Genomic DNA, 19066 nt, shown 5'->3' with positions numbered 1-19066 from the left:
CAAACATTGAATTGGCAAACCAGCCACGGAAACAGAATTTTTAGAAGAAGAGGTCAACAATTGCAGGTATAGGCATAGGTATAGGCATAGTACAACCTGGGGATGCCAGTAGAGGGGGTTTAGACTTCCCCATGTGGAGCTTAAAAGGACCAAGTATATATATATTTATATATATATATATATATATATATATATATATATATATAAATAATTTGTTTGACAGTGGATGTGGATACACCATTTACAATTTTCATTTTCTATGAATGCAGAGTATTATGATACCCCCCCCCCCCCCCAAGCTGGCATCATCAGTCTTGGCTGACATAGAGCAACATTCTTTCATGACCATAGTACCATACTATCCAGCTCTGAAACTCCAGTGACAGGTCTTTATGAATGAAAACACGGGAATGTAGGTGAAAGAGTTAACTCCGCAAGCTCTTTTCTCACTCTTTGAGCTTATTTTAATTTATTAAGTTTTTGCAAGGTTACATCTGCTCTTAGAACATGTTCCAGAGTTGTTAATTTTCACATTTCAATTTCCAACGACTAGAAAGATTGATATTTATTCACACAAGGGAAACCTGATGGAAATGGGGATTTAGTTTCTTAAATCAAGTGTCACGCAATTGAAGATCTGTTTCTAAACTGAAAGCCTGGATTACATTTTCTATACAGTCACCCAGACAAATGTATTGTTTGAAGTTGTATTCTGTCAACCTACTTCATTTGTACACATGATTGACGTGCAGAGGTTCAGTGCAATATTCTTGTTTTGCTACAGCTAGCTGGGCAAAGCACCTAACATCTTGACCGCAATAATAAACAGAGTGACAGAGCTGACCCTATAGAACCAAAGTATTGCCTATTATATTCAACAGCATGGATTAGACCAGTAGTGCATGAGAAAGATCTGGGTTTACAATAAATGTAATTAAGGTTTGTAAGAAATGCTCATAAATCTTTTTGCACTGGTCTGGCTAAAGCAGTGTGCATTGCATCTGGCTTCTCTGATTTAATGCACTAAAATATTACTGCTTTAAAATGGAGAACTCTTTATGGATTAAAGCGTTATGGCATTTTGCTTTTTTTTTGGATAGTAGGAGATGTGCAGAGTTTATTTTTGCTATGTGTTTTTATGGGTCCCTGTTGGGAAAAATTATCCTTTTTTGTACCATTGTAGCTGAGGCAGACATTGTACAGATTGTAAATCTCAAAATCTGGATTTGTCATCAGATGCTTCAGGTGAGGAAAAAGCCTCTAATAGGGACACTTGTTCATGTGACAATTCTCGATGATGGGGATCCCTTCAGAAAGAAAGAAAAAGAAGAAAGAAGAAAAACTTTAGCTTGACATAGACTTTAAAGCCTAAATCTTGGAGTTTTGTAAAACTGTGTCCAAATTTGGAATAAGCTTTTGGAGCTTTGCAGTAATAAGTCAGAATTCTAGGAAAATATTTGGATCCACAAAAACTGTAAATCACGTTTTTATGTGTTAAAGAGAAAATAAAAGCAGTCAGAAATGACAAACCAACTTATGTAGACAAACATGTAAATGAGTGCTATAACAAAATGTGTTCTTGGTATCTTAAAGTAGATTTAAACCTGATCATGAAAATCTCAATGGAGTTTTAACAGGTTACTATATTACAAAATTTGCTTTCAATCTATTTAATCCTCAGCTTCTATTGCAATAGTATCCATTTTTCTACCATGGAGTCCCTTAAAATTTAAGACACATACTGTTGTAAATTGACATGTGTCTCCTAATATTGCTGATGTTATCATCTTTACCATTTTTAGAAAACTGGTCCAGAGCAATCACTGCAGGACAAGCAAACCATAATATATATGCATATATATATATATATATATATATATCCATACCAGTTGGAATTAGATCTGAACCAAAAGCACACTTTTGTAGCACTTTGATGTAGTGGAGAAATAGTTACCTAGTTAAATGATTTTTGACCATCTCACTTATGTTCATGTTGACACCCTAGAGAATTTCTTATTCCATATGCTGTTCATTGTTCTCTGCAGCATTTCCTATTAGGAAGAAATAGTTTTATTAGTTCCCTAACAAAATAATGCCTAACCAAACTGGAGAATTTGTCCACTTAGAAGGCTTTACGATAATGATATTGTATGAGCATCAGCGTAGAATACTCCAGATGACACCTCCTCTTCTCAGGATCTGTCATACTCTATTATAGGAAGCAGATATATTTTTAATATGTAGACTTATATAGGCTCTTTAGAAGCCTTTGTGTGTCACCCTAAAATTTCATGTCAGTCTTTGGTATTTTTTTAGATGGTAGACTCCCAGACTTCTCGGGTATGTATAGTGGTTGGTTCAAATTACGTTATTACACTTGAATGAAAACAGAATACAAAGCTCTGGGGTATTCCTCTAGAAAAAAAAAAAATAATTGTCTGATGACATTTACGTCAGAAGGAATACTTCATATTCTTCTTTATCATTGCACTAAATGAGCAGAGATGTGAGCTCTACCAGAGCCCAGGGCTAGCCTGTACGCGTATAAGACTGCAGCTGCTAATGTGTGGCTAGAATCTAAGTGCTGAAAAGGAAAGCATTCATCACGTTTTTCTTTTAGCACATTTAATTAATGTTGATGACCTCTTGATCTAAAATCAAGGTCAATAAATAGAAGTGAACATATTTGGCTCATAACATCATTTCTTACATTTCGGTTTAAATAAGCTTTCCAAATCAGTTTGACAAGATTTCCTCAATTCCTGTACTGGCTATAGCTCAGAATTTAAAATTTTCCCTCACATTTGAACCTGGAGACCACTTACCTTTAGGTTTTTAACCACTTAACTAAGTTTTGGCTGAAGATACCCGTTAAGTTAAAGCATCCCACTGCAACAGAGGACCTTAGGAGTGCACAGTATTATCTATAGACACCAGATCCATTTCTGATTGACCCTTTAAGACATTACAATTTATCCTGAATTTTTTGCTGGACACCAGAGCTATGACCATTTATTGCAGACAATATTTTGTTCATAGTTGTCAGAACAAAAAGAAAAAAAATTCATGATTAAGCCCACAGTGATCCATGAGCAGAGAAACAACGGGCTGCCTATGCGACAAGACACACAGTATATAGCTGTGAGTCTTCACATATCAGCAGTTGTGTGGTATTCATTATAACTTTATGGCAATTCATTGTTTCTACTAGGAAGAATTATGGCCTCCCACTAGAAAAAAAAAAAGAAAAGTGTTGCACTCTTTACTGTAAGTATGTCTTAGTTCAATTGCAAAAACCCACAAATACACGTATTTCTGCCATTGAAGCCAGCCTCATCCAACTTTCTGTGATAGGGTGACAACACTTACTGCACTTATGCTAAATTCATTGTACTATAGTCACTGTCATATAGACCATACATGCTTGTACTACAGTGTGATGAGAAGATTGCTGGGGCATGGCTTTTAGAATTGTCAACAGCTGGCCACAACTAGCCCTGCTTCTTCCTTCTCAACGGACACCACTGCCACTGCTACTGCAATCCTCCCACTGCGAACTGCGGTGGTGGAATGGGAAACCCATAAGGAACAAATACAGAATGATATGGCTGTCACGCAGGGAGAGCACAAGATCCATTAGGGAGTGTATGGAGGTGATGTGAGCCCTGAGAAGGGCCAAGGTGCAAAGTCTAAGCCATAACCAGGTTTTTTCCAGAGCCTCTGATGGTGAGGATGTTGCGCTGCTGGTTATGGCCAGGTTGCGGTTTTTGGGCACACCAAGGTGGGCAGTACCAAATCACCAGGCAGGAGGATAGTCAAGGAAAGCTGGGGTCAAGACAGCCAGCAAGCAAGAGAGATCAGGTCACACGCCAGGGGTCAATAACCAGGGATCCAGGAGACAGACAGCAATGACACAGGGGGACACAGCGGGCACAGGGGACACAGGAGACACTGGAAACAGCTGGAGGCACAAGAATATCCACAGGCAGACAGGAACACAGGAACAGCACAGGGAAGTTGGCAGGGAACCATATCAAAAGTTCCCTTGTAATCATTCAATATATATTTATATATATATATATATATATATATATATAACACGTACGTACTACCTAGACTTGGAGGTTGTTTGGATTGTCTCACAACAAAAGTTTTTACAGACAGATATACATTTTAAACATTAAAAAAAAAGAAAAACTCTGATTTATAGGCTTTATAGACCAGAGGATCAACATATTGCATAGGTATCAACATTCTCAGAATGAAAGAGGAGCAATGTCACCTTGTAATACTCCTCTTCCATTTTTTATAATTCGTTTTTTATATTTCACTATAGAACTATCTCAGGTAATCTTAGGTTATATTAGTAATGAGATTGCCTTAACTGTTTATTTAACAGACATTATTTTTTTCTGTACATTCCAAACTTTTGTTTGGCAGTTTCTGGACAGCTTTTGTGTTCAAAAACGTAAGGTCCCTGAAATATTTCAACACAGAGTTGTTATACTGCTCTCCTACATAACAAGGTCTCACAAGGTACATTATCACTAACCACAAGAGAAAGCTAGTTCTCGAAAAATGTTTCACATGTGCTATTTATACGAAGAGTTATCAAGTACATCTGATTCATTGACGTAGATTAAGATGTGGATCAGGTCTCACTCCTAAGGTGTTTTTGGTGGGTTTGTGCTATCTTTGAACAAAGCATTATATGAAAGTTCTGCCGTCTTGATAAACTTCTGTTCTACTTTGTTATTAGGAGTTAAATAATGTTCATAGTTAATATTGTAAATCTTACATGCAATTGTTAGATATAATCTAGGCCAGAAACTTTAAGCTAGTGTTTCTGAGAAACACTAAAGCCTCTGATATTCATTGGTCCAGATGTGGCCTTCATAAAAAAGATCCATAACTTTACATTGAGCACTGAAGTATATATTCCAGTAAATGTTTGGACATTCTGTTTGAAATATATTGGATGTATGTTTATAGAGAAGTTGAATATCAGACTTTCACATGATTCACCAAATATTCACCAGATATTTGCATTTGGGTTATAAGTTATATAAGTATTCTCTAACAAGTTCACTCTTTCCATAACTTTTTCTGTACTTCCATTATTTTATAGTAACAGTCACCATATTTTAGGTCAACAATGCTAAAAGTTTTGTTTGTAAATATTGAAAAATATTAAATTGTGAAATTGATGATGATGAATATTATTATTATTAGCCAGCATTTAAATAGTACCGATATATTACACAGCACTCTACAAAGTCCATTGTCATGTCATTAACTGGTTCTCAAAGGGGCTCAAAATCTAATGTCTTACTCATTGATGATTTTACTGGCGTCTTATAGTTTTCAGCAGCAATAAAGCACATTTACAGAATATTTGTTGTAAATTTGCCCTGTTCTCTTCTTTGCACCATTACATCACGGGGGGCTATTGCAATGACATCACATTGGGCAGGCCCATGATGTCCTGCACTCATTGTATATCCTCAATTGTCCTAGCATCACTTAACCAGTAGACGGAAGACTTCTTGTGGTGAAAATAGAGTGCAGAGGAGAGCTTCAGAGTGTGGGTAAAAAAGAAAGCCTGCACTGTTTTTTTTTCTTTCTTTTTCATCACTAAACAGAAAAAAATAGTTCTAAATTGGGTCAAAAACAAATGTTTCCTATCCTTGGTAGGAAATGAGACCTGTACTGCCAGAATTTAATGCTAAACAAGAAACCGCTATGCAGGCCATTTGGAAAGTAAACTTTTAGCCGGTGGTTGACATAACGAGGGTAAATTAGTGGAAGTGGCAGGAAAGTTTATTGCTTTTCACCAACATATAGATCTATTAAATCAAAAATAACTGTAGTTCAGGGTAAAACATTAAAGTGTATTTCCCATTTTTATTTTAGAATTAGGAAAATTGCACTATAACTCTTTGGCACATAAGGACTATTTTGTTGTTTATTAGCATTGCATGACCTAATCATATAAAAGTTTTCTGTACATTGTTATTTTGTTTATTGCTTGAATGTCCCCAATTTTCAGGTAAAAATGCCAGTTTTGCTTATTTTTAAATAGATAGGTACTATTAGGGAGCCATAAACACATTAAGAAAAAATTTTAACTGTATATCTTTCCATAAACATCACCCAAAATAGCCCGTGTAGAATGCAGCATGAATAAATAATGAGGCCGATGTATAAATAATCCATAATACAAAAAATGTGGCAGGTTTGTGGTGTTAAATGGATCCAGTAAATGGCAAAAGATAATTTGTGCACAGACCTCCCATGTGTCTTTCAATTAAGACAAGTTACATCATTGGCACTAATGCAGGTTGTTAGTAAATTTAGCCCTCGAGCGCACTGGTCTTTCATTATTAATGCCGTCTTCATTAATTATCAACAGAAAGGCAAGACAGTATTTTATCCACTTTATTGGTTACAGTAGTTTGGAGTTAAAGCTCTCATCATAGAAGCCCTTATCGCTGATAAGACATAGAAATAAAAGCCATTTTCTGAGTCCCTGGGGCAGACAGTTTTTGTGACATAAATATTCTGCTGGTAAAGTATTTCTCTTCTCAGCCTGAATAAGAAGAACTGGGCTGTGCAGATTTTCATTCATTACTTTATCTCTCTAACGTTCATCTTTCATGATCCTGAGCATCAAAAAGATATCAACCACAGTATATAAATATAGATATATTGTTATTAAAGCAAACCTGTTACAAATCTGCCAATTCACACTGAGAATGCGATGGCATAAATGAATATTCAGAAGCTCCAGTGGAAACCACTCGACAAATTGATCAGTCGAAACAGTATGGGAAGTTAAGATTAGAAATGGTCAATTAAAGTTGAATTTTCTGCATCTTATTGTCCGTCTCTACTAAAGAAGTAAGCATAGTTGTGAACTTGAAAAAAATCGTAGCATGGGGTTTCCCTTTTTTTTGTTGGGGGATAGAGGTGGATGGTGTTCCAAGTGTTTTACAGTAACATTCTGTGGCTTGCTTAGGTTTATGTGGATCATAGTCAAGGTGAAGTAGGTGAGTCCAGCAACTAAAGGTAATAGGTAGTAAGTGTGTTTCCTACTCCATGTGGCAGTGCTAGTCAATCGGGGGATACCATAGCCCTCAGCAAATTATAGTTTGACAACGTTTGGTTTGCAGTGGGCTTTTCTTGTAATAGAAATATTATAAGAAAGAGGATTACTACTGCCACTGCTACTACTTGGCTCTAATATAATAAAAATATCATTTTTAATCATCATATTGCATTCTTATTATTTTTAATATTAACATATCACGTAATTTGAGGCGATAGTAAGCATAGCAGACGTACAACTTTATTAAAACAATTATTCTGTCTTTGAGTTTGTCTTTATCATATTTTCAGCTTTGAATCATATTGCATTTATTTTTGTATGACAAATATAAAGCAGACTTTTGAAAAGCAGAAAAATACATAATGTTCTTGATGTTCTTGTAGTTGCTAAAACCTTTTGACATTGGACTATATTTATTTACTTAATAAGTACAAAGAGTAGTATACTGCAGCCCATATATTTTTGCCACAGATCTGCTTTTATTAATATCATCACCCCAAGGCTCCGAGGCTGCCCAGAGAGTGGCAGATTACTTCCAGAGAAAAGCGGGCAGAGACAGAATTTTAGAATATCATTGTATCATGAACTTGAAAATACCATTTAAGGAAAAACTTAATTTGTCTTTTTAAATTGCTGATTACACTTTTTTTTCTTTTTTTTTGTAATTTACTAATAAAAGTTAAAATTAACTTTTTTTGTAAATGTGCAACCACTATGGTTGTCGAAAACTAGTTTAAAAAATAGAAGGCGATAAAAAATATTATAAAATATGAGAAAGTGATAGCTTTCTTGTAGGTCTCTTCTGTACCCTCTTTATATATGGACCTCTATAAATGTGATGTTCCGCTATGTGATTTGTTGCAGTTCTCATCAAGACCAAGACTGATTATGTGGCCATTGCTAGAAGAACATCCTATTTAATTCCAATAATAGGAAGTAAATGTTACTGTTGGACTTGGCATGGTTGGTCACTTAAAGTGTATAGAACCATCTACTCCAATGTAAACAATACAATGGGACTGAGCAGTAAGGCCAAATAGTCGAATATTCTTAGCTCACTGTATATAAATTGGAGGCCATAAAGTTCCTCCTGCAGTAATAATAAATAAGGTGAATCTCAAGACAATACTTTGTTTTTAGTATCAGATAAAGTAAAAGGGAAATAGTACCATCTACTACTTTGTCATCTTTATTTTTTCTTCATTTGTCCTCCATTTCTTGTATTGACCATTGTCACTAAGGCTGCAAGTAAAGGAATATCAGAAAAGTTTGTCACCAAAACAGAGGAAACTGAACAACTGGGGAATTTGTTGGTATTGAAACCAATACCTACTCAATTGTAAATATTAAAAAAAAACTTTAAACTAGGAAAATGAACTATTGGGAAACCGGTGACAACTGTCTAAGGGAAGGATTTCGATTGTTTTTAAATGGGACTTAACCTAAAAACTATAATAAAAAAAATAAAATATTTAACCAGATTTCTTTTCTAACAACACAATATAAAATGTAATGTGAAGTAATTATAAATATGTTCATATATAATTAAACTGAAGTGCTTTTAAAATAAATATTCAAATAGTTGACCTGGTTAAAAAAGACACAAGTCCATCAAATTCAACCACATGGTAAATAAATAAACATACTGGAAAACCTGCATTTTTACACAGAAAACTTTACATAAGAATAATCCAGAGAAAAAGAAAAAAACCCTTATAAAGCATGGTTCAATTTACTCCTACAGTGGAAATTGTTTTCTGATTTCCTAAGGCAATGGGATGTTCACTGGATCAGCAGTTTCTGATGTCAATTCTTAAAAAATGGAATACCCAGGTATATTTTAGAAAACCATAAAGCTCTGTAAAATGTGCCAAAACTACTTCTTAAATGGTTAATTATGCTCATATATTACACTAAATTCATATGTTGAAGTCCAGCCTGGAAATTCCAACCAAGCCACCTGTGCTGCAAGAAAAATATATTAAAAAATCTTTCCAGAGTGCGGCCTCTGCTGAGATCCACCAAAATAACTTACAGGTCATTACATAAAAGTTACTTAAAACAACAAATGCCCTAAAGTCTTTAACTTATAGACTATAATAAGCCAAAGCTGTCCGCTGTGATTTTGCAGGTGGAACAAATTTATCTTTTTAGGAAAGTCATTAAAGGTGACATTTTCAGCAGTCGCTTCCCAGCTTGTCCTCATCTTTGAATATTGTTCAGTGAGAAATTGTATTCCTCTTAGGAGAAGAATTAGAAAAGTAACAATACCCTGTGCAGTATGATGTCATTGACAGTCTTCAGATGCCTTAGTCTTAAATTAAGCAGAAAGAACTAAAAAAAATATGGCTTTATTTAGGAGTAGAAAAAAATTTCTAACGTACAGTCATTTAAAGGGCATGTAGCGGTTTAAATTTTACTTTCCAAAACCACTTGTCAAAAAATGGTTAACATTGAATGTTATAGGCCCATTTTTTATTCTTTTATTTGACAGGCAATAAGGGGAGAGTAGCAATACAATGCATTTGTCAGGGGCCCCTTTGTGCCTCCATAGACTTGAATTGGAGCAAGCGTTCCTAAGCTTTTGCAAATGTTTTTTACTAGTGCGTTCAGTTCACAAAAAAATGTAAAATGTAAAAAAAAAAAAAAAAAAGTAACCAATCTACTAAGCTTGTGAAAATGCCTGAAAAAGCCTCAAAGCACAGTGTCAGCCTGCTAACATTATCGGATGCCCAGTATCTGACAGTAGGTGCCTGCAGGCGTTCAATGGCATAGCAAAATACCGCTAGTCTGAGCATTCCCAAACCTAACTCAGAGTGGATAGAAGAAAGCTTGTGTTTGAATTGTCGTTTCAATTTCTAACAGTACGTCACTGCTTCTTGCACATTTGTACAAGCTAAGCAAGCTCCTTTACTTCTTTGTAAACCGTATAACAATATAACTTGGGCCAGGTTAATGATAGCTATACATACAGTACTGGTTTATAGTTTTTACGGCGAGCATTTATTATGTTGCCTGTAGCAAGTAAAAAATACTTTGCTTAAAGTTGAACCTTGGGTAGATATAAAAAAATGTATTTTATACTTTCAAGTTAATGCACAATAAAATAAATGCAGCCACCACATCTAGGGACTTATTAGCTATATTACATACCATTTTTGTTTTTGGGGTTGGATGTACTTTATTATTACCAGACTCATGCTGGAATGGACCATGTGGACCATGAAGCCAAAAAACATCAGTAGTTTCGAGATACCAAAAAAAAATGTGTTTAAAAATTGTAATTTGGTAATTCTTCCATTTGTCCAGCTTTGTGAAATGTGCGTTTTAATGACAAGTATATCCCTATCTGATTGCAGGAGATTAGAAAACAACCGATTCAACTGCAGCTGTGGAATTCGTTGGATTCAAATTGGACATTCCAAGAATGAAGCAAACCTAGGACGGCAGTCACTTAAGTGTATGAACACAGAGGGCCGGTTCATCCCATTGCATAGTATGAATATCTCCCATTGTGGTAAGTGTCATTATTTTACATAGCAAGTAAAGTGGAAGTATAAATCCATCTTAACAAAGTTTTTCTACACAATACAAAAATAGAAATAGAAATTATTTTCAACATCTGTTAGTTTACCTTGGAATTTAAATCTGTTTTTAAAAATTGTTGATAAGCAGGCTTCTTTAAGGCATTTATAATGTCAATCTATAAGCAATCAGTTCTGCCAAGGTACACTAAGCTGTGCATTTGCAGCTCAGTGTAAGTCTCAGCGTGGAATTATGCCGAGATAAAGTAGCTCCCATGCACATGCACTGGAGTTATGCCATCCCAACCTGGTCAGTGAAGATGACAGAAGACTGTGAACCTGGAATAAGACCAGGAGAAGATGGAAGAGCTGGACACCAAGTGAAGCATGGATGGAAGCATACTTTGTGTATAGAAGTTATGTCATTCTGGCTCAGCCATACAAGATAGTAAAATCTGGATAAAGACTGGGTAGCAATATCAACACCACCAAGGGAATGAGGAGATATCATACTGTCATTTCAGCTTCCTAAGGTTTACCGAGCTATTACCTCCAAAACTAGTGTTCCACCAGGCCTAAGTTTTTGGGAGACCTAGCTGGCTTTATCTGCATACAGGCTACACAACCTTTTTCCCTGAGCCATTTGGCCTTCGTCTCCAACTCAACCCCAGTCTCCTACACTCCCTTTTATTATCATTAGCTATGTGCTTCTTATCCACCCTCTAGCCTGGTGGAGGGATAGAGTGTCTGGCCCACCTATTCCTTCCAAAACACGCTGGGCCTGCTTTCCTAATAAAGATCTGCAAATCTGCAGCATCACAATTACTGTCTGCCTTACCTAGACCCTTTAATCCTCTGGAGGATTCCACTATGCTATATATATATATATATATATATATATATATATATCCAAAAGTGAGAAACGCTAAAGTGTATATAAACCAAAAACCTAAAAGTATTTAGTATTTTATTATGTAGAAAATTGACTTCCTTTCCATGCTCTTTAAGATAGTAAAGTTAACATCAAAATCTTTTTCAAGCTCCAGATGCCCACAAATACTAAAACAACTATAGACAAATAGGATCACTGTGTTTGTCTATGGTTTTTTATCTGCTGTACCTTCTACCTGAACTTTGTATTTTTATAAAGATAATATAGTGTGTCATGTTGAGTATGCAGGTACAGCATTGATTTGAATTATGTTATCAGGGCTTCTGGTGGCATTGAGCATTTGAATATATTCCAGCCTTCTTGTCCTCCTAGAGGATTAGCTCACGTTATCGAGATAAATAATTCTCTGTGCCACTCACAGCTCCATTTTGCACAGCCAGGCAACAGGTGCCGGAGAATATGCGATCAATATAATCAGCTTAACGATACTGTTTAAGATTCCTGCGTTTTTGTCTGCAAAAAAAAAATGTAAAACCTAAAGAGGTTCCTTTATTTTCAAGTAGCGTTTCTGTTGCTCCATAAGCTGCAGATGGAAGTCTTTTCTATTAATATATTTCTTGTAGCATCGTCTGGATTACAAACCCAGGGCAATTACAAACCTTGATGACATTATTATGACTAGTTTTTATTTTGTTTCAGCTCATATCAGCAAAGGTTTCAAGATTAAAAATGGTGCCTATTAGGGGAGTGCAATATAATCACTAAATTGTCCATGGGGAATTAAAATAGGAGCAGATGTGCTACTTAAAAAAACATTTTGGAGGATAAAATGAAACCATATCTCGAAGTAATCAGATTTTGGGAGGTATACTTTACACAGCTGAACTAGTGAACTCCCTGGAAGATCATATTTTTTTATCTGTAGGTCAAATGATGCTATGATCTGTTTCTTTGTGTGCAGATGTCCCCGAGATCAGCGTCAGTCACAGCAGCTTGGTGGTACGGGAAGGGGACAATGCCGTGGTCACCTGTAATGGGTCTGGGTCTCCATTACCAGATGTGGATTGGACTGTAACAAACCTACATTCTATTAACACACATCAGGTGAGAAGCACCCAAAGATCAGGGTTAAAAAAAAGTATTATTTGATTCATATTTGTATTTTATGCAATATATTTTGCATGCATATTATATACGATTGTGTATACACAATATACTATCCAGTGAAGCTGACAATTAGAACAAGAGCACAACCACAATGATATGTGCACACATTAACCCTAGCTAGCACAGCCTGCAAGCGCTACCCCAACCCTATCTAACCCCAAAAGCAAGCTTTTTGCCCCCCAAGGATGAGAGCATCATTCTCATCATCTAGTAGACAAGGACTTGCTCCTTAGGATAACTTGGGTTATAATAATAGCTGAAATAACAGTGATATTATTATTATTATCTGACATCGTTGTTCAATGTGTGATAACATCATTGTATTTCAGTATGTGGAACAAACTGAGTTGGTGAAAAAGTTTGTCAGAACTTTCAACAGATTTTATTTAGCGAATAGTTGCTTAGTGGTGCACTTGTGCAGTGAACTGAATTGAAAATCTCCCATTTATATTTAATAGGGGTTGAAACCTTCTCCATCCCCTTCAGTAAAAAAGCACAGACGAAAGTCATAAGGCTCAGAGTGGCATCTGTTCCTCTTGAGTCATGTTGTACAAGTGTAAAGCCTTTGCCAGCTCTCTGTCATCTCTATTACTCTGAGCGTGTCACATCTCACTGTCTAAACCTGTCAATTTTCTGTTTCCATTGGCTTTTACTTTTCTTGGCTTATGTCTATTCTATTGCTGTCTGTATTATAAAACAATACAAAGCAGTTCAAGAAAAAAAAAATATATTGGGAAACTACAGATTTTTTAGATTTGTCCCTCTTTAGTTAACATATGTAAAAAATGTAATTCCCTAAAATGTTTTGATCTATTCCTGCTAGTTTATGAATATGAATGAATAATCATTATTTAAGTGCTGGAGGTCTTCCAGCTTTTTACTGCCTGAATGCAGGTGATATACCAGCAGTGTTTTGTCCTGCTCACGTTAACCTTATGTTTTGCCCTCCTGAGTTGTCCATGCTTAAGGGAAGTTCTCCAAGTGAATTTGCCTGTCGAGGTGCTCCCACTGTTTTGTCCTGCTGAGGTTCTCCCTGTGTTTGCCCTGCTGAGATTTTCCTAGTGGCTTCATCTGATGAGGGTTCCACTGGGTTTTGCCCTACTGAGTTTCCTCAGTGTTTTTTCATAATGAGGTTCTCCTAGAGTTTTTACCGATGGAGGTTCTACCAGTCTTTGTCCTGCTGAGGTTCTCCCTGATTTCTTAAAGCTCCCCAAGGGTGGAGAAGATTCACTTTTATCAGTGAACTTGAGTTATACAGAAAACCTGGAATGGATTTCCTAAAAGTCATTAGCTATTTGTTAGCAAATGTTTTAAAGTCTGTACCAGATCCATTCCAGGTTTGCAGATCACCCAGCTTCGCTGATGAAAACATATCCTCTCCTGCCTTGGAGAGCTTTAATAAATCAGGGCCATGTGTTTTACCTTGCTGAAATTCTCCCAATGTTTCCCCAGCTCTTTCCCATAGTGTCTGCCCTAAATGGTTCTCCAGGTGATTTTCCCTACAAAGGTTCTTCCTGTGTTTTGCCCTAATTTATCCTATGCTATGCCCGTTAACGTCCTTCCTGTGTATACCCTCCTAAAATTCTTCCATTGGTTTACCCTGCTTAGGTTCTCTGTGTTTCTGCCCTTCTGAGGTTCTGCCTTTGTTCTGACCTGTTTGAGGTTGTTGGTTTTCCCTGCTTGAGTTTTCTCCGTTTTTTGGCCTGCTGTGGTTCTCCTTGTGCATTACCCTGTCTATGGTATCTCTGTGTTTTGGCCTTCTGCATTTCTTCATTTTTTCCTTCTGAGGTACACACAGTGTTCTTTTTCGTCTCTCATTCAAGGACAGAAAATACCTGTAAATTACCAGTAAATCTACCAAAGATGTAAAAATCACTAGAGCTTCTAATTCCTGCTTGTAAGCTTAGAACAATTAGCCTTTTCTGGACAGAATTACAAGAAATAATGTTAGTCCTGCTCAGTTTTGTTTTCTTTTGCTCAACCAAAGAATCCCCCTTTACATATTTAGAACATAGTAATCCAAGATAAAAGCTGAAAGTGCTAATAGGGCTTCTTGAGATACCACAGACAGAGTGAACATGACAGAGGATAGCACTCATTTCTGGTAGGATCAACATCTAATGTTTTTGGAATTATCAAACAGGTACAGCAAAAATACCCTAAAATAATTGGCCTGCACAGACTTCACATACTTTAATGAACAAGGAATTTTACATGAACAGATAACTTTGTCTTTAGCTTTGTTTGTATTACTCTTTTATAGATAAGGTCTTAAACACTAATTATTAAATTTTAGAATTTGCGTATTTTCTGCATTTTAAGAAATGATCGATTCGAATAGCTGTATAATGTCTCACACAATTGCAAAGTGTGAAGCTATTATGCACAAAACACATTTTTTACTAATTGTACGAATTCCCTACTATTGTTTATATGGAAATTGGACTTTATTCTGGCAATTATAGAGATAAAAAATATAGTTAACATTGTTAAGGAAATAACTATGTACAAAAAAAGCCATTTGTAGAATTGAATTTTCTTTTCTCCGCTGAAATCTTCTTTGATGTCATAATGAAAGCAGCTTTTGTTCTTTTGTGCTGATAGCTTCATAGCAATCTCTTTGCATTTGCTTTGTTCAATATTTAACGTCTTTCTTGCATAATTCTTTTAACGCCTTCCTGACGTGTTTATGTTGGCTGCAGACCAATGTCAATTGGACCAATGTACATTCCATTAACCTCACCCTAGTGAATGTCTCTGGAGAGGACAACGGCTACAGCTTGACCTGCATAGCGGAAAACGTTGTGGGGATGACCAATGCCACCGTATTGCTCACCGTTATCTGTAAGTTATTAATAATATTATATTCATTGATAAACAGGATTTATATAGCGCCAACATAATGCTATACAAAAAAAAGGGGTACAAATGACAGACAGACACAGACAATGATGCAGGCGCAGGAGAGGACCCTGCCCTGAAAAGCTTACAATCTAGGTGGTGGGGGAAGTATCACACAATAGGAGTGGGATATGGATTGGTGGGTAAGTAGTGAGGGTTTAAGGAGACTGAAGAAGGGTAGGCAAGTTTGAAAAGATGGGTTTTAGGAGCTCTTTTAAATGAGCAGAAAGTAGGAGCAAGACGAATAAGACGTGAAAGACCATTCCAGAGAGTCGGAGCAGCTCTAGAAACGTCTTGGAACCATGCGTGACCAACTAAAGTTCTGAGTTATATCCAAACTTAAAACAAAGTTGATACCACATTCTCTAGACTTTGGGCCTGATTTATTAAAGCACACGGAAGCTAGAGAAGATAGACTATCGTGGGAAAGCCTGGGTGATTCGCAAAGCTAGAATGGATCTAGTCCATGATTAAAAACATATGCCAACTAATCACAAAAAAATTTAAGACATTTATCCTAGGTTTGCTGGATCATCAGAGTTATCCTATAACAGTCTATCTTCTCCAGTCTTTGATAGCTTTAATAAATCAAGCCCAGTATATCCCATGGTAAGGAAAAACAGGAAGCAATAATTATAAATTATGTTTTGGACCAGCATAGGACTAATTGAAGGAGATTCTTAGTTAGCCCTTCATTGTTCAAGTGACCTTTTAGGCTTTTAACACAGACAGTTAGCATTGTCTGTTCTATAGCTAGTAGGGAAATCAAGTGTTTTGATCTCAGCAAATTCCAGATGAACCCATTCACTGCACATAATGGATAGGTAATGAGAAATGGAAGCATGCTCTTTACCTTCCAACCTTTAAAACCTTCTTAAAAGGAGACATACATAGTTGGTATTTTATTGTCAGAGGTTGGGTCAGTGCACTGTACTTTCACATTCATAGCAAATTCCGGTAATTACTACATATCTGAATAAGACACAAAAAAGGGACAAAATATATTATATATTTGTGTGGCAAATTTAATTCTGTATTGTAACAGTAGAACACTCACTTGTCACTTCAACAATTTTCATATTTGAGTGTTAATTTCGGAAAGTCTTCAAATTGGGAAAAATATAATGCTAGGTAATATTTTCTTACACAAAACTATTTATCCCATAGAGCATATCCGGTCTAAGCTTTATTCCAGAGAATTCAGGACTGCAGAGTAAACCTAATTCTGAACTCTAGACATAGTTACATGCATAACTAAAGTACATATATAAAGATCAATTGAATCTAGTGCATTTTTTGCCATGAAATGGTACACATTGACACATTTTGCTCAAACTTGCTTACTCATAAAGACTTGAGTAAGCACATTAGTACAAAATACACCGAGGAGCTTAAAGGATGATTGTAATGTAGTTATACAAAAACAAAAAGAAATATTATATATGTAGATAACCATAAGTTATTTAACATCTTAATATTGTTGCAGTTTGGTGAAGATCCCGCCACCATCACAGATTGGGTTGGGTTCCCCCATATGGCAGCAGATGTATTTTTCCCTTTTGCAGTTAACCATTAAAACAAAGTGTTGTTTCTGCTCCTCGCCTGTGATTGGACAGTGTTTAGAAAGCAGCAAGCGGATGGGCCTGTCTCTCTGTTACAATACTTATTGACTCTGTCTGATTTTCTATACAAGGGATTGCAAGAGGCCAATACCAATTCAAATTTGGAAGCCCACACCAGCTGGTCCTAACAAAATTACTTGTATTGAATACATGACTATGACAAGGTAGAGCCCCCGCAGTCAGCACCCTCCTTCCCCACCCCCCTACTAAAAACCATCACAGTATTATTGATTAATTGGCCCTCAGGCCTTTTATTAAAACACACATTACTTTATTAACAATGATATAATATAAATAACCATAAATAACAATAAAATACCAGTAAAAACACAATAAAACAATCTTTCTTTAATACCATACAAACATAATCAAACAAATACCTTTATTAAACCTTCTACCAAATTTAAACTCCCTGTTTACTGGTCCTTGAAGACCCACCAATTTTATCCCTCTTCTTTGGGTCTGCACCACCGAGATAAATATGCTCCCAGCCGCAAACAACCAGCTTGGGAACGATACCAGTGGCACTCGCAGCCCTTCCAACCAAAAAACTTTTTAAACCTTCCAATAACAACCTAATTCCAGAGACTCCCACACCATAGATGGGTCTCTCACTCCCATTGAAAACATCAACCATCCCAACTTCCCTCGAGGACCTCACTGTCTACACACCTCCCAAACCAAACACCTCCGAAAACCCCTCAAAGGGGCGGATGGGAAACATTTCTCTCTCCCTGTCCAGCTGCCAAATGCTCCACCTCTTCCGACTTCTCTCCTTTTTTACTCTTCCCATCCCCCCCCCACTACATCACCCCTCACTCGTGCTAATTACCTCCCTAAACCTCCTCTACAATTAATCATTCCACTGCCTGCTACCTATCCCCTCCCAGTCATGAAGAGCTTTCACTAATCCTCACTGCGTTCCCCCGTTCCAAACCTTTCTTACCTGCAAAAAATTGTGTTTTTTTTTTATCTGCCTAGAATTTATATTTAAATATGGCAGCTCTCTACAGCCATCTGAACTCCAACATAAATCATTGTGCTTTAGAATGACTGGTGTGTTTCTTGATTTCTACATGCATATCTTAGTAATTCTTGGCTTGTATATTTGTTGTACCCAATCTATGCATGGTCACATGTTGCTAAACGCTATGACTCTGAATCTACAATTCATTTCATACATTGTTTGTTGTATTTGAATTTTCCAGACCCACCTCGGATCTTAAGTTTAAAGGAGCCCGTCTCTCGTCTGGAGCACTGTATAGAATTTGTGGTACGAGGGAATCCGCGTCCAGAACTCACCTGGTATCATAATAAGATGGCATTACGTCAGGTGGATTTCATACGTACAGAATTCTATGGGCAGGACAATGTTCTGGAAGGATGCCTATTATTTAATAAACCTACACATTATTACAATGGAAATTATACACTGGTTGCTAAAAATAAGTATGGAGTTGCTAACCAAACAGTATATGCACATTTCCTGGAACAGCCATATCCATCGGCAGGTAAGCTTTTTTGGGTTGACTAGATTTAGTTTCGTTTCACACATTCTTAAAATTTAAAGTGTAAATGCATCTGCCAAAAAAAAGTGTTTAACATTATCAATGCATTATTTTTATATGTGCATCTCTAATTTTAATACAGCAATCCGCTTGTTAGTAACTTACAGGTAAAGGTGAACTTTTTTCATCTTTTTAATCCTCTTTATAACTCATACATTTGGCTTCTCAATCTTTCAGTGTTGAAGTATTAGAAGTTTTTCCACCGCAACAATTGGAATGATATAGTGAAGAAATGACTGTTTTCTCTTTACTGGTTTGTGATTGTCTTTTCTTGCTGGCTGTAC

At 36.4% G+C, this 19066-nt stretch overlaps 1 protein-coding gene across 1 annotated transcript in view; it reads left to right on the top strand.

Moving 5' to 3' along the window:
• Positions 1–19066, top strand: part of NTRK3 (neurotrophic receptor tyrosine kinase 3) — a gene marked incomplete in the record, with an annotated part of 446565 nt that overhangs the window by 217083 nt on the left and 210416 nt on the right. Inside the window, 4 exon segments of the mRNA XM_072402705.1 lie at positions 10468–10625; positions 12486–12628; positions 15394–15535; positions 18423–18725. Coding sequence (XP_072258806.1) covers positions 10468–10625; positions 12486–12628; positions 15394–15535; positions 18423–18725 — 746 coding nt within the window.

Source organism: Pyxicephalus adspersus, chromosome 2 (genome assembly GCF_032062135.1).
Source record: "Pyxicephalus adspersus chromosome 2, UCB_Pads_2.0, whole genome shotgun sequence".
Lineage (NCBI taxonomy): Eukaryota > Metazoa > Chordata > Amphibia > Anura > Pyxicephalidae > Pyxicephalus > Pyxicephalus adspersus.
The sequence above is the reverse complement of the archived record's forward strand: the minus strand, read 5'-3'. Positions and strand labels throughout refer to the sequence as shown.